This window comes from Podarcis pityusensis, assembly GCF_964106645.2.
Source record: "Podarcis pityusensis genome assembly, chromosome: 10".
Classification (NCBI taxonomy): domain Eukaryota; kingdom Metazoa; phylum Chordata; class Lepidosauria; order Squamata; family Lacertidae; genus Podarcis; species Podarcis pityusensis.
In genome coordinates, this window is record NC_138035.1 from 19,211,040 (window position 1) to 19,225,855 (window position 14,816).

General features: G+C 43.0%; 2 protein-coding genes across 2 annotated transcripts in view; one reads left to right on the top strand and one right to left on the bottom strand.

The window, feature by feature from the left end:
- The window catches only part of LRTM2 (leucine rich repeats and transmembrane domains 2), a 28,727-nt gene extending 28,020 nt beyond the window's left edge, over positions 1-707 (bottom strand). The window contains exon 1 of the mRNA XM_080971650.1: positions 419-707. The gene's annotated coding sequence lies outside the window, so the exon portion shown is untranslated. The remainder of the gene's footprint in view (positions 1-418) is intronic.
- Positions 1-14,816, top strand: part of CACNA2D4 (calcium voltage-gated channel auxiliary subunit alpha2delta 4) — a 166,531-nt gene that overhangs the window by 117,239 nt on the left and 34,476 nt on the right. Inside the window, exons 26-27 of the mRNA XM_080971592.1 lie at positions 9,834-9,895; positions 11,531-11,545. Coding sequence (XP_080827718.1) covers positions 9,834-9,895; positions 11,531-11,545 — 77 coding nt within the window. The remainder of the gene's footprint in view (positions 1-9,833; positions 9,896-11,530; positions 11,546-14,816) is intronic.

The following is a 14,816-nucleotide window of genomic DNA, read 5'->3' on the forward strand; positions in this document are numbered from 1 at the left end:
GGGGATGGGGTAGGCATAAGCAACAGCGATCCAAACTACTGACCCTCACAGTGCCTATTCTCTGAGGCTATAACTATCTTTGCCACTGAGGAAGCGTTATGCCTTATCACTGGCTGGCAGGCACTATTTCTTTCAGCCCTCTGCATCTGACTTTGATTACCCACAACTATCCGCACTGGACTCATCATCACCTGCCACTCTGTCAATCAAACGACTGGCCCGTGGCTTTGGTCATTTGTGTTCTCCCTCAGAATTGCCTTTTCATGCACACAGAAAGTGAGGGAGATTGATCCATCAGCCTCGTAAATCCCTCCCTAAATCAGTGAATACCCTCTGGACAGAATGGCAAAGGGCAGACAAGTGGAAGCAATTTTCCCAGCGGTCAGATGGTACCACAGAGACAAGATCCGCTACTTACAGTTCTCTGCTGGCTGGGATGGAGTCTCTTTAGAGTTGCCAAACCCTGTTGTGGGTATCCCAACGTTTCTGTGCAAGCGATGTGCAGGCAGGCAGGCAAGCGCTCGTAAAGCGCCGCTCGGCATCATCCCCCTTCGCCCTGCATGATGCCAAGACTCTGGAACCATCGGAAGTGCAGCAGTGGAGTAAAGGGGAGATAGCTGTGTGCAATAGGGACGGCAGTCAGCTGAATAATCGAGAAAGCGCCAAGTGGGGAGGAGAGAGAAGAGAGGAAGAGAGAGGAAGAGACGGAGCAGGGTGGAGTGACAGCTGGGGGTACATCTGTGATGGCAGCAGCAGTGCGCGCACACACACACATACACAGAGAGAGAGAGAGAGAGACAGAGGGGAGCATGCATGCACATTCAGACACACAGGCTCACCCAGTGAGAAGGAGCTGACCCAGACAAGCAAGCAGAATCTACTCTCAAAACATCTACAGTCTTAGAGTCTGTCAGGAGCTTGAAAGCTCAGAATTACCCTCATCTTCTCCTTGGGAAACAGCAGGTGCTTTTGTATTGCTTGAACTCCCTTCACCCCTTTTTGAGAAGCAGGAGCAGATAATCAGGAGGGATTTAAGCATCCTCCTTCCTTTCTTCCCCTTGTTATGAAGCAGCAGGAGGTATGGGGAAGAAAGGAGACTAATTGTGCACAATAAAAAACACAGTGAAAAGTGAAGGAGTTGGCTGCCTGCCTGCTAGTTTTTCAGTAGGATTTGGAATAGGCACAGAATAGGGGGTTAAGGGGCCAGAGTGGAAGGCAGCACCCAGGCTCCTTGGCAACCTGGAAAGCAGAAAGGAGAAAATACAGTTTATGTCTCCAAGATGGACTGAAACCTGACTCTGGATAAAGAGCTAGCAGCTACAACAGCTTGGCAGAAAGAGTAGCCTATGGTGGAAGGGTCATAGCTCAGTGGTAGAGCATCTGTTTGGATGCAAAAGGCTCTGGGTTCAATCCCCAGCATCCCTAGATAGGGATGAGACTGAGAGCTGAGCGACACAATATGAAGAATTGTGATTCCTGTACAAACACCCTGCTATAATTCCTCCATCCCTAGTCAGTCACCTCAGTCTGCATAATGTGTAGATTGGGTATCAGTCCAGGAGGACCTGCTCAGCTACCTCTATGAAATCTTTCATATTATGTCCTTTTTTTGTTTCCTGCAAATTTTCATTTCTGTCAAACATCTTTCTGCTGCCCTCAATTTCCCTCCCCAAAGCTTAGTCCAGCAGGAATTACCCTTCATCCTATCTGCTCTAACTGCATTCCCTCCAATGCCACCTCTCCTTTTTTTTAGATTGTATTTGCTTTACTTCCATTTTTAATTATTTTTAGACAGTTCTGAAGTTACTTTTTAAGTATAATGGCTCTTAGACATTCAGCAACAATAGGACAAGCACTTGATGGGCAGACATTTTTCACTTACTAAAAGGATAAAATATATCAAAAGAGGTCTCTTTCTGGTTACTCTCAGGTCCTCCTTTATGAAATGATGCCCTTTTTTAAAGGCAAACCAACTGCCATGGCAGAATAATGGAGACAGGAGTGTATTGAACCAGGTAGAAAGGAATAGAGTTTGCAGCATGGACAAAGTGAAAATTATTTTCAAAGAGTTGTCTCGGGTCTGCCACGCTTAGTAAAATTAGAAAAACATTCTGCAGCAAGCCTTCATTAAGTTCAGTTTTTATCCTGCTGCATTCCAAGGTTCAAGATGGGTAACAATACAATACAAAACACCCAATGAAATTTAAATTACCACTGCCATAAGAACATAAGAAAAGCTGTGCTGGATCAGACCAAAGGCCTATCTCTTCCAGTACTCTGTTCTCACAGTGCACAACCACTGTGTCCTGCCTGTGGTTCCACAGGCAGGACAATAGCACAACAGCACTCTCCTCCCCATGATCCCCAGCAACTAGAACACTGCTTCAGAGGTCTAATACCTTTAATATTTTTTTAAAATAATGTTTATTACTTTTATAGATTACAAAAAGAGAAAAAAGAAGAAGAAAAAAAACAGAAAAAAGGCAAAGAAGGAAAGAAAAAAGAAAAAAACAACAACAATACAATACAATACAATATATAAACAATGCAAAACACAACCTAAACTCAAAACTAAACACATTAAACTAAACTAAACAAACCCCACTCCCTAACCTTAACCCTAAATGAAACAAAACAATTTTTTTTTAAAAAAACATACATCCTCTCTTTTCCGTACTCTATCTTTCATTCCCTTGTTTCCTCGACCTCCTCTCACCTCCCTTTTTGTATTCCACTTCTTTTAATTGTTTCAGCAAATCCTTTCCATCTTTCTCCATTTTCTATCATATTGTAAATAACGTATTTTTTAACCTTATTTTCCATTAAAACTAAAATACTTATATATACTTAACTCCTTATAACATTTCTGCTAAGCCCATAAAAGATCATTCCACCAGTTTTCTATCATTCATTAGTTTTACCATAAGTCTATATATAAACTTTAAATTTTCCAATCTTCTTCCACCATCTCCTCTCCCTGGTTTCGGATTCTGCCAGTCCTTTCCGTCAACTCCATAAAGTCCATCAACCTGGTGATCTTATGTCCGAGGCTCTTAACTCTTTTCCAAGTCCCTTCTGCAGGTCTTCTTCATTTTCTTTAATGCTAAAGAGCAAATCTCGGGGAAACTCCAACCTGTCAATCCTTTTCTTCCTTCTGAACAGATCAGCCAAATTTCCATAGTTAAAGCTACAGTCCATGAAGTATTTCAGGGCATATTTCAAGATTCCTCCAAGTCCAAAGGCCCCCAAAACTTCAATCTCCTCCAGGCCCGAGTCCATGTCCCAAAAGTCAGTTAATCCCTGCACAGAGGGATCTTTCCGACCTTCCTTCTTTCGTCCAAGCCGGGGTCCATTCCTCAGAGTCTGACTTTTCCTAGCTTCAATCATTAAAGGCCTCAACTTATAGTCCTCAATTTGCTTCTGTAAAGCCACGGATCTCACTTGTACTACTTTATGTTCAACTTTATGTTTAACAACAGCAGCATTCTCCTTCTCCTCCTTCTCCTCCACCATTTGTCCTGCCAAAATGGATTCCTGTACCAAGTCCTGAATTATTTCTGTGTTGATGTTCGCTTTTTGACTCAAATTAGTCACTTTCTGTTCCAAATTGTCAACTTTAAAAGTCATGTCATCCATCTTCTTGTGAAGCTGTCCCAGCGAGCAGCTTATCTTACATAGAACAGTCACAATGGCCTCTCCTGTCAACATTTTTAAATGGTCCAAGGTCGCTCTCTGGTTCTCAGAATCCTTATCTGCAGCTGGAAATCCCCCAGTTACTGTAACAGTTTCAAAAGCTCCCTCTAAAGGGAAACAGTCTCCACTTGTATCAGTTCTTTCAAGCACAGCTCAAACATTAAAGATAAAATTTCAGTTACTTTTCCTCTTTTTTAAACGCAGAGAAGGACAATGGAAACAGTATCTTACTCTTATTTAGCTAGCTGTCAAATCCGTTCTGTCAAATGCACTCTCTCCAAACGTCATCTGGCAGCCCGTTCCCAGGTTCAGAGCAGTGGTAATTTGATTTTTCACTCTCTCCTGCAGGCTCACTAGATCCAAGATTTCCCCCTCTTCTCCTGCTTCCAAGGGGGGTTTTGTATTTTAAACAGGTGGAAATTTAATCCTTTGCCAAAAGCTTTCAAAGGCTTTAACTTGTAACGTCTTTGCTTCAGTCTGTTTACAAAAACGGAAGGCAGACTTCCTGTTTATGACCTCCCGCTTCAGTGCCAAATTAAAGTATTTAAAAATCCAATTTTCCGATTTACTCACGAGTAGTTGTTTAAAATCCAATTGTCCACAGGAAAAAGTCAGCGCTCTCCGGCAACAGCAATGCGGCTTCACTCCGTGAAAAAAGCAGTCGATTCAAAGCACCGCGCCATTCACCCCACGTCGCTCCGGATCCCTGAAACCGGGTTTTCCTGCGAGTAGGGGAGGCGCAAAAGGTGCCAGCCGAATCCCACGTCCACAGGCTTCTCCCGCCTGTGGTTTTTAATGGGTCTCTGCCTCGCCGCGGCGGTCCAGACCCTAATTCTCACGAAGCGGATTCCTCCTGGTCAGAGGAAATCCGCCATTGCTGGAGGAGCTAACCCGGAAGTCTCCTCTAATACCTTTAATACTGGAGGCCATGCATAGTCATCATGTCTAGTAGTAATTGATAGCCTTAGTCTTCAGGAATTTGTCTAATCCCTTTTCAAGGGATACCTCATACTGGAGGCCATTTCTATATCTTGTGGCAGCAAATTTTGAAGTTTAACTATGTGCAGTGTGAATAGGCTTAGCACTAGCTATTAAAAGCCAGGCTAAGTAACTACGGTAATTTTTGCAGTCCTTCGAAAAGGCATAATGGGTTCAGATTTTGAGGGATTTGTATGTGTTATAATTGTCAGTTAACTTACAGTAACTGGGATCAGTTTTCTCAGCCATTATGGTGCAAAGAAGCCATCTTTCTGTCTCTGTCTCTCTCTCAGAGATGGAACTGCACAACAGAACTTCCTTCCTTCCTTCCTTCCTTCCTTCCTTCCTTCCTGTAGTCTGAAACCAGTGAGACAATGGACAAAATCCTGATGGCATGAAAAAATGGGTTGCAGTAATAGGGTCCAAGATTACAAAACCATTGTTTGTGAAGGTGGTTCCAAGAACTGGCTCCCATTAGCCTACTATGTTCCAAAATGTCCCAACTGAAACCTACTCAGATTAGGGGACATGTAATGAAATCTTCCTTTCCAAAATTATTGGTTTACTCTGCCACCAAAGAAAGATCTAGGAGTGGTGACCCTCCTTCTTGGTCATAAGCATTGATGCTAGGCTAACAATATACAATAAATCAATATACCCTCAAAGGCCAACTGAAATGCACATCCTTTGGTGCCTGACAGATTCTGGGCAGTGATGGAGACAGTTGGCATCTCCCCTGAACAGGCGTTCTACAGTTGTCATGCCACAATGGAAAAGGCCATATCCTACCTGTCCACGTTTCTCATATGTTAATCTTGCTGTTCAAGAAGTACATATGGGCAGATGTTTTACTGAAGCATTTATTGAAATAAATTCAGAAAATGTGAGTCAGAGAACTTAAATGTCAATTTCTCAGACTCACACCTTTTGAAAACATTTTCCTTACAACCCTTGGCAAAGGTTACCCCGTGTCGTCATTTAAGTTACATGGAGCTGTCAAGTTCCAAACTGTTTTTGGGGATTGATCTGGCCCACAAGCTGCTAGCAGGATATCCCTGGTCTGAGGCCTTCTATATCTGGCTTCTCTCACAAACATTTCTACCTGGGTAGAGATACCCTTTTAAATTACGTAATGTGTCCCTTTTAAATTACGTAAAATTGTGACTAGGAAAGAAGATGCGTCCCTTCCATTTCTGTATGTTTTTGAAGGACAAGCTGCAAGTGATAGAGAACTAATACAGTATAATATAGGTTAGGATCCATGTAGCTACCGTATTTTTTGTCCTATAGGGCGCACCGGCCCATAGGACGCACCTCATTTGGGGGGGGGGGAAATGAATAAAAAAAAATTATTCCCCCCCCCCGCTGCGGCTGCCGCGCCAAGCCTTGCGCACACCTGCCCGAAGCACGGGGCACCCTCCGGAGGGCTCCACGTGCTTCGGGCTGCAGGCTGCCGCCCCAAGCCTCGCGCGCCAGGCGGGACCTCCTGCCAGGCGTGCAAGGCTTGCGGACACTCACCCGAAGCACGGGGAGCCCTCAGGAGGGCTCCGCGTGCTTCGGGCAGCAAGGTGCCGCCCCAAGCCTCACGCGCCCAGCGGGACCTCCCGTCGGGTGCTCAAGGCTTGCGGACACTCGCCGGGGCTGCAGGCTGCTGCCCGCAAGCCTTGTGAGCCCGCGGGAACTCCCGCCGGGCTTGCAAGGCTTGCGGATAGCTTCCTGAAGCCTGGAGAGCGAGAGGCGTCGGTGCGCACCGATGCCTCTTGCTCTCCAGGCTTCAGCGAAAGCCTGCATTCGCCCCATAGGACGCACACACATTTCCCCTTCATTTTTGGAGGGGAAAAAGTGCGTCCTATGGGGCGAAAAATACGGTAGTTTGGTGTACTGAAAGGGGCTTTTTGCTGTGTTCTTGAACACCTTCCTTTCTTCCTGCCTTCCTTTCCACATGGTAAGTTGCTTTTTAATCCAAGGGAAGTTTACTGTTAGAGGCCGTTGACTACCAATTGCTGGGAATCACAGGTGGAGAGAATGCTGTTGCACTCAGCTTTGGCTTGCAGGTTTCTCATTGACATTTGGTTTGTCACTGTGATTCAGCATGGTTTTTCCTATGCTCTTACACATGCACCCTATGCATAAATGCATGCAGCCCGAACAGTGACAAGTGCCATATCTGGTATCGGTAGCTTGAGTACAAATTGCTGTACAAGAATGTACTACATGGCTAGCCCTGAACTTTGGCTTGCTTCCTACTCCCACTCCACTCGCACACAAACTTCCCTGTCTCCCCCCCTCACACCATTTATCTACCTTCTCCATTTGTTGATATGAAGCATATTAACTACTTAGCAATCTTCACTTTTGACATAACTGTATTGTATTGACCCTCCTGCTAATTACTAAATGCAGTGGGATTTACTTGTGTATTCTGGATTTAGATTTCTTCTGGTGAAAACATGAAATGCTTAGTACTTTCATGTTCTTCCAAGGTTTGTTGTTCTGGCATTATCCACTAAAGAGTTGTAAGAAAGCTGCAGGCCAGTGATATGATCTAGTTGTGATAAAGGAAATGGTTCTCACTTGAATGGTTTCAAGGGATAACAGGGAATTTACCCTGTGTACAAAGGCAGAATGTCTTTTAAACCAAATCTGCAAACAGCCTCATTTACAGCCTATGATGTTTTCCCATCAAATAGCACAGAGGGATATTAGTTGCAGGTCCTTACCAAATAATATGGGTTTTTCATGCTCAGGAACTAGTAAAATTGGAGGAGGAGGGTAGTGGTGATTGCAGTATCCCAGCCCTCAAAATGTTTAGAACCAGGTCCTGGAGAAATGTAGGTAATTATTCCTTTTACAAGCAACTCCACAGCAATAAGCACTGCTGTTTTGAATATTGTTGCTGTGTTGCATGCACCTATTGTTTCTACGATTTCGCTGGTGAATAATATACTCCTTCTTGTACCAAAATACCTGTGCCATCTTGAAGCCTATTTTTAAAGTTAATGTTTTATTTTTATTTTACTTTTTTTAGACTTGATAGTTTCTTTACTGTACTACTGAAAGAGTTACGTGAGCCTACTCCATTAAAGATAAATAAATCCTACCCCTCCAGCATAGCAACTGCTGATCATTTTAGACTGGGTTGTCTTTTGTCTTACCTTTTTCACCTTTGTCTTACCTTTTGCAATCCACCTCACCAGTACTGGGTCAAAAAAGAGAAATGGCACAGGAGTGACATAGGCTGCAGTCCTGTGCATATTTACCTGGAAATAAGGCCCATTGGGGGCATGATAGATCCCTGAGGATGGATCTATAGTAGTAGAATTGTTGTTGGCATCCGTCTATTTCAGAAGACAATATAGGAGTGCACTTTTGGGGATGAAGTCAAACTATTGGAGGCTTACATCGCCTGCTGTGGCTGTAGAGATCAATATGGGAGAGACGTGTTTTGTTGCAGCTGGGGCAGATGAAGACATCTCATTGTGCTGCTGCAGATGCCCCATGGTATTTCTTCTATCTGTGCTCTTCTCAGTGGTCATTCCTCCTTTGGTCACTGCTATGGATGCCTTTCCAGTTTAAATGGTCAAAACACCTCAACCTACTACCCCCTTCCGTATTTTAAATCTCCCTTTTATTTTATTCTTTTATTTTAATGTCCTTTTATTTGTATTATTACAAGAATTGCCACACAAAAACTTCAATTAAAAAATAAGGATCAGGTACAATCTTGATCCATGAGAATATGGAGATTCACTACTAGTCAGAGTAGACAATTCTGAGTTAAGTGGACAATTTGATGAATTAGGTACAAAGGAGTTCTCCATCTTCCTGTGTTTTGAGGAAACACAGGATGTATAGATTTGCACTGTAAAAGTGGCTGTAAAAATGTATAGATTTGCACTGTAAAAGTGACAGGAGAGTATGTCTCATGGTTATACTCACCTCCAGCCAGGCTCCTCAATTCTTTCCCATGGGGCCAGGCTTGTGGTGTTTCTTTGCTGGCTCCTGCTTAGCACTCAGGCTGAAACCTGCCTTTTATTATTCTGTAAAGATCCTCACTGCTGCCTCTTCAGTGTAACTCAATGAATATTTAGCCAATAATGCCAGAGAAAAATTCAGTCTCTTCTTTTCTATTTCCATTACATCTTTACAACTTGGACCCAGATGAATCTTGTGTCTTGTCTGGTTGTGCATGTTCAGGAATTCAGGGAGAAGGCAGCTGTAGGAAATAATTCCCTTCCTTATTCCACAACAGTCAGATTCGTTTTATTATAAGAATGCTCTAAGATGTACCAGCAGTAGAAACATGACATGAAGGACACCGACACCATGGCTCCGAGAGCAAAAATGATGTACTCTGCCCCTGATGCTGGCTGCCAGGTTCAATGTACGCATAGCACAGAACTCTTTCCTCTATGGTTTTCACGCTTTCAAAGCTGCATTCCAACATCAGATTCCAAGGGTAAAGAGGCTAGTGTGGCATGAAGGCCAGGGGACTTATCTGTGAACCAAGATCTCAGTTTCAGATCTTACCTCTGCCATGAACACACGAGATGACTTTAGGCAGACAACAGATGAGAAAGATTCCCCTCTCCAAGAACTGAAGGTAATTTGAAAATGCAAGCACTGCTCCTACTGTGTACTTTTGCCTCTGGTAAAAAGATTTTGCAGAGTTTTTATACATTTTCCAAAAGCCTTTGGAGTAAAGGCTTCTTTGGAACAAACAAAACACATGTAGAGAACTTGGGAAGCAATACCTGTCTCCTGCCACTTTCAGCTCTCTTTAAGAATTACTGTATTTTCTGTTTGCAGCCTAAGAGTCTTCCTATACTGCACTTTTGAATCATGATTATATCAGATGGCTTTTATAATCTGCAGCAACCAAAGGGGAAAGTGTTTTGGCAGCCTGTTGTATCTTGGTAGTGTTTAGTGGGAGGCAGGTGTCTGTACTTCAGCACAGCAGTTGATGCTTCCGTTTGCATCACCTTGTTAAACCCCTGACTCTCACTTTATGTTCTGACTCAGCATTTACCTGTCATTTACACTTGGAAATGGTGCGATTTCTTCTGGTGACTGCATGGAAATATTTAGTTTCTTTCCCTAACATCTCTCTCTCTCTCTCTCTCTCTCTCTCCCCCCAACCTCCTTGTTTTGTTTTTCCATAGCTGTGGGTGTGCAAATTAAACTAGAATTTCTTCAGCGTAAGTTTTGGATGGCTACACAGCAGGTAAGAAAGCTGAAGGTGATATATGGTGATGTTTTACTTGCCACATTTCCACAAAATCCTTTCTAAAATGTGTATTAAACAGATTTGTGCAATAGATTAGTTTTTAAATGACACGTTTTGCTAATCCTTTGACAACTTCAATGCTGCATCAGCTGCCAGTCTGTTCTCAGAACGTCATGTTAACAGAACATCACAAGCCTGGCATGGCATTAAATCCACTGCAGCTGACACATTTAATTGTGGAATTATGTTTGTACCGATTCAGCCCTTCAAAATCTTGTTTGGTTTTAGGCAGAAAGTTTACCGACTCCCCTCTACCATCCTGATTGCACTGCACTCCATCATGCTGTCTCTGCTTAATCTAGATCAGGAGTCAGCAACCTTTTTCAGCCGTGGGCCGGTCCACCATGGGGGGGCCGGACTATATTTTGGAGGGGGAAATGAACAAATTCCTATGCCCCACAAATAACCTAGAGATGCATTTTAAATAAAAGCACACATTCTACTCATGTAAAAACACCAGGCAGGCCCCACAAATAACCCAGAGATGCATTTTAAATAAAAGGACACATTCTACTCATGTAAAAGCATGCTGATTCCCAGACCGTCCGCGGGCTGGATTTAGAAGGCGATTGGACTTCATCCAGCCCCCAGGCTTTAGGTTGCCTACCCCAATCTAAATGGCGATTCATTCTGCCTCAAACTATTTTCTTAAGGCTGAATTTAAAAGGGTGTTGTTGATACAATCTCATAGTACTGTGGTTGTAAGCACTTTCTGTACCACTGGTTGCATTTGCTGCCAGTTCACTTCAGGGCTTAATTTAACGTGCCCACACCAGTGTTTAAATCCCCAAATACCTGAAGACTGCTTCCTTTCCTATAGATCCTATTGGGTGTTAAGATAGGAAGAGGGGGCCCTCTTGATAGTTTCGTTGCCCCAGAAGCTTGGAATGGTGGTAACCTGGGAAAGGACATTCTTTGTGGCAGCCCCTGTTGTGGAACTCCCTTTTTTACACTGGCATTTGACACCTGAGATGTATATTTTTAGGACCCACCCCATTTTTGTGATTGTAAGTCATTTTAAACTGTTTTTAATGTTGTATTTTCCCAGGGTGGGTTGTAACCCACCCTGGGACCTTAAGGTGAATGCAGGAAAAATTAAATTAACCACAACAACAAGCACATTCATCCCATAATCACAGACATTTGAGGGAAAGGTGCACATTGAGAACTAACTCCACCCCACCCCCGGCCCAAAATATGACTATCTAGTTGAGAATAAATGGAGGCTAAAACTTCATTCCCAGAGGGGCAAGTGTCATAAATAAGTAGTTCAGTTTAAGAACTTGGCATTATCAGCCTCCTTACATGTGTGCAGTTATACATTATTATACACTATACAAAGTTTAGCTGGGAATGAGAAAGTGATGATTGAGGGTGCTGAAAAGATACTTGCTCACATTTCTGGCTCTGTTTCCAGCACCCATTCATGTGTAAGAAGCCTTCTCTTGGTTCACTGCCAGTCAATAATGGTTCAATAAGGAGATACTAATGGACATTTTGTCTCCTCTTTCCACTTCCCTTCCATGTTCTGCAATGATCTGCGTGTCAATGGTTCCATTTACCATCTGCCAGCCCAATGACACTGATGTAAGTAAGGAGCTTTGAAGGCCAAGAGATTTCCCAGAAGCCCCTTCCTGTGTGTGCTTCATAAAACGTTGATAGTCATGTGTCATTTGTGTGTCAGGAGTTGGGTTGAATACATTTATATGTAGAGTACCTAAATATTGCAGACAAACCAAAGCAAGTTGCCAAGAAGCACTAAAGAGTCTGAGTCATATAATGGGAAAAGTTTGAAGGTTCAGAAATGGCTTGATACCTATGAAGTCATCAGAGGCTGATGAGCTTTAACATATTTCATGAATAAGTACATTTTAAGCTTTTCCACCCCAGCAGCCCTAGAGCAGCAGCTAGAGTTACAAAGCCTTGATTCTGATGCGGTTGAGCTCACGGTCCGATTCAGTCCTGTGCAACTTCTAAACAACTTTGCAAATAAGTTCACAATAGTTACTAGCCTTGTTGCTGCATCATCAGGTGAAGTTTGATCTTTCCAGAGCTAGGGATTTAGCCTGCTTTCTAAGACATGGCTTCTAAGAACAGAATACCAATCTGTTTCTCCAGAATATATTCCATCTGATTGCTGCTTTGTGCCAGTGGAGGCTGGGGCATAACTAATCAGCTTAGTTGCCTGTGGAGAGTAGACATTGCTTCCAGAAGACCAGGTGGAGAAGTTTTTTTTTTAACTGCAAAAACATTTGCCCACCTAACCCCTGCCTCCCTTTAAGGATGTCAGTCTACACCTAGGAGAACTATTTTCTTAATACGGAAAAAAAAAAGTTTTTTTGTCTTTGTGATAGATATGACCCTCCATATGATGCAAAGCCAATCATAAGCATTTAATGGAATTTCTACATCCTACCAGCTTAATTAATATGCAGGTGGGCCCTGGAAGGGTAAACAGACTAGTGGGAATCTGATTATCACAATCAGTTCTTGTCTCCAGGAAATATTTGCATTCCTGTCTGACAGGATTGTGCAGCTTAATCAAAGAATGGGATTCAGTTGGTGCTGAGTTGAATCTACATCTCAAATTAGCTGTCAGGGTGCCATAACCTCTTGCTCTAATGCACAATGACAAGGCAATAAAGAAAGTTACAGTTAGGATGACAGCTTATTTTATCCAGTACAAATCAAGAAAATGTCTATATTTAATAGAAACATATGGCAGAATCTTTGCCACAGGCACAATGAACCAGAGCTGTCAGGGCTCTTTTCCCCACCTTTAAATAGCCCGCTATTTTTTTTTAAGGGGTTGCTACTTCTACCCTCTCCCAGGCTTCTACAATAGAGCTGCACAACACCTCAATCTCCAAGCGGTGCGAGGTTCCAGGTGCTTACCCATGTTTCATTTTGGAAATGAGGCACCATGGTTTCCACATGGGGGCCAGCCAAGGTTTGGGGGACTCCACCTGACCACGCAAACTCATAACAATAAATACTTCTGTGGATATTTCAGTGTTCCTGGTTTATATAGCAATTCATATAAGAAAATTTCAATCTATTTCTTTTTTGGTGTCCCTTCTGTAAAATTGGGGGACACTGCTCATTTACTAATAAAATATATTTTAACTGGGATTTGGCCTCCTGATGGAGGAGTAAGCAGCTTTGGGGAGATAGACACTCCCTTTCCTCGATGTCTTAATTGGGTCAAAAGAAAGAAAATTGAGCTCTCCCATTAAATCCCAGTGATTATCACTCAATCATCTATGTGTCTTCATACTTGCTGGTTTGATTGACAGCAATAGGGTGCCTTTGGCAGTACTTTTATTGACAGATTTTCCCAATCTGTTCCATTAACCACAGAGCAGGCATGTGATTCCTGGGCTAATGTGCATGTTTTAAAAAATGACTGATCCACATTAAGAAGCTCCATGATTTCTTCAATTATTGTTGTTCTTTAATAAAAAGACAACATTTTCATCAGCTTCTCCCTTGTGCATCTTAGATAATAACAGTCCTCTGTTAAAAAAAAAGAATAGAAAAGTGAAAAAGACAGATCTATTTATTTAGTGCAGGAATATGGAACCTTTTGTAGCTGACAGGCAGTTATTATTCCCCCCCCCCCCCTTGCTGGCCAGATTTGACAATTTGGCAGAACCATCCTCATGTCATGCCTGATGTCACTGTGATAGCCCCAGTTGTTGGGACTTCAAAGGGCAGCATAAGCTGATTGAAAGCCCTTTTTTAAGCAGCCCTGAGCTGCTCTTTAAATGTTCAAAAACTGGGGGTTCAAAGATCAGAGTGGGGCTGCTTGCAAAGGGGCTGTCAAACAGCTCCATGTGTATCTGAAGAAGTGTGCTTGCACACGAAAGCTCATACCAAGAACTAACTTAGTTGGTCTTAAAGGTGCTACTGGAAGGATTTTTTTTAAACAGCTCCATGTTGCACTTTGGTCATGTGCATCTATTCCCAGCAGGGGATTTTGGTGTATGCAGCCAAGCTGAGCAGGATTTAACCCCCTTGAGATGAGCGCCACAACCTCAGAGTCATCCGTGACTGGACCTAATGGTCCCTTTACCTTTTTATCCCTGATGAACAGGAGTTAAAACCTGCTGCTTTGTATACAGTATGTGTGCAAAGGAGGTTCAAAGAACAGTGCAGAGCTGCTTGCAAAGGGACTTTCAAACAGCCCCATGCTGTGCATTGGTTGCATGTGGCTCTTCCCAGAAGGGAAATTGATTCATGCAGCCAAACTGAGCAGGATTTAATCCCTGCTTATCAGTTGATGAGAAAGAGCTAAAACCTGCTGCTTCTGCTGTGCATACTATTTGATAGCAGGGGAACAGCTAACATAGAATCAACCCCCCACCCCTGCCCATCAACTGGAGTAACATCAGTTGATTGGCAGATGGGCATGGTTTTGGGTGTTTGTTTGTTTTTTGAAAAAAATATTCATGTTCCAAATTTCCTTCACTGGGAGGCCTCGCAGTTTGAAGGTTCCCCACCCCTGATTTAGGTCCTCTATAAACAGCGTTTCCGTGCACTGCTCTGGTTTCGCCAGAAGCGGCTTAGTCATGCTGGCCACATGATCCAGAAAATCTGTCTGCAGACAAACGCCAGCTCCCTTGGCCAGTAAAGCGAGATGAACGCTGCAACCCAAGAGTCATTCGCGACTGGACTTAGCTGTTAGGGGTCCTTTACCTTTACCTTTTTGTAGACTGCTTAGTATCCACAGATCTTGAAGCAGTTTGCAATACCAAAAATCCAAATACATCTAAATACATACATGGACAAGAAGCCGACTTTCAGAAGATTCACATTAAGAAATACATAAACATGCAATATCCATACCCATAATAAC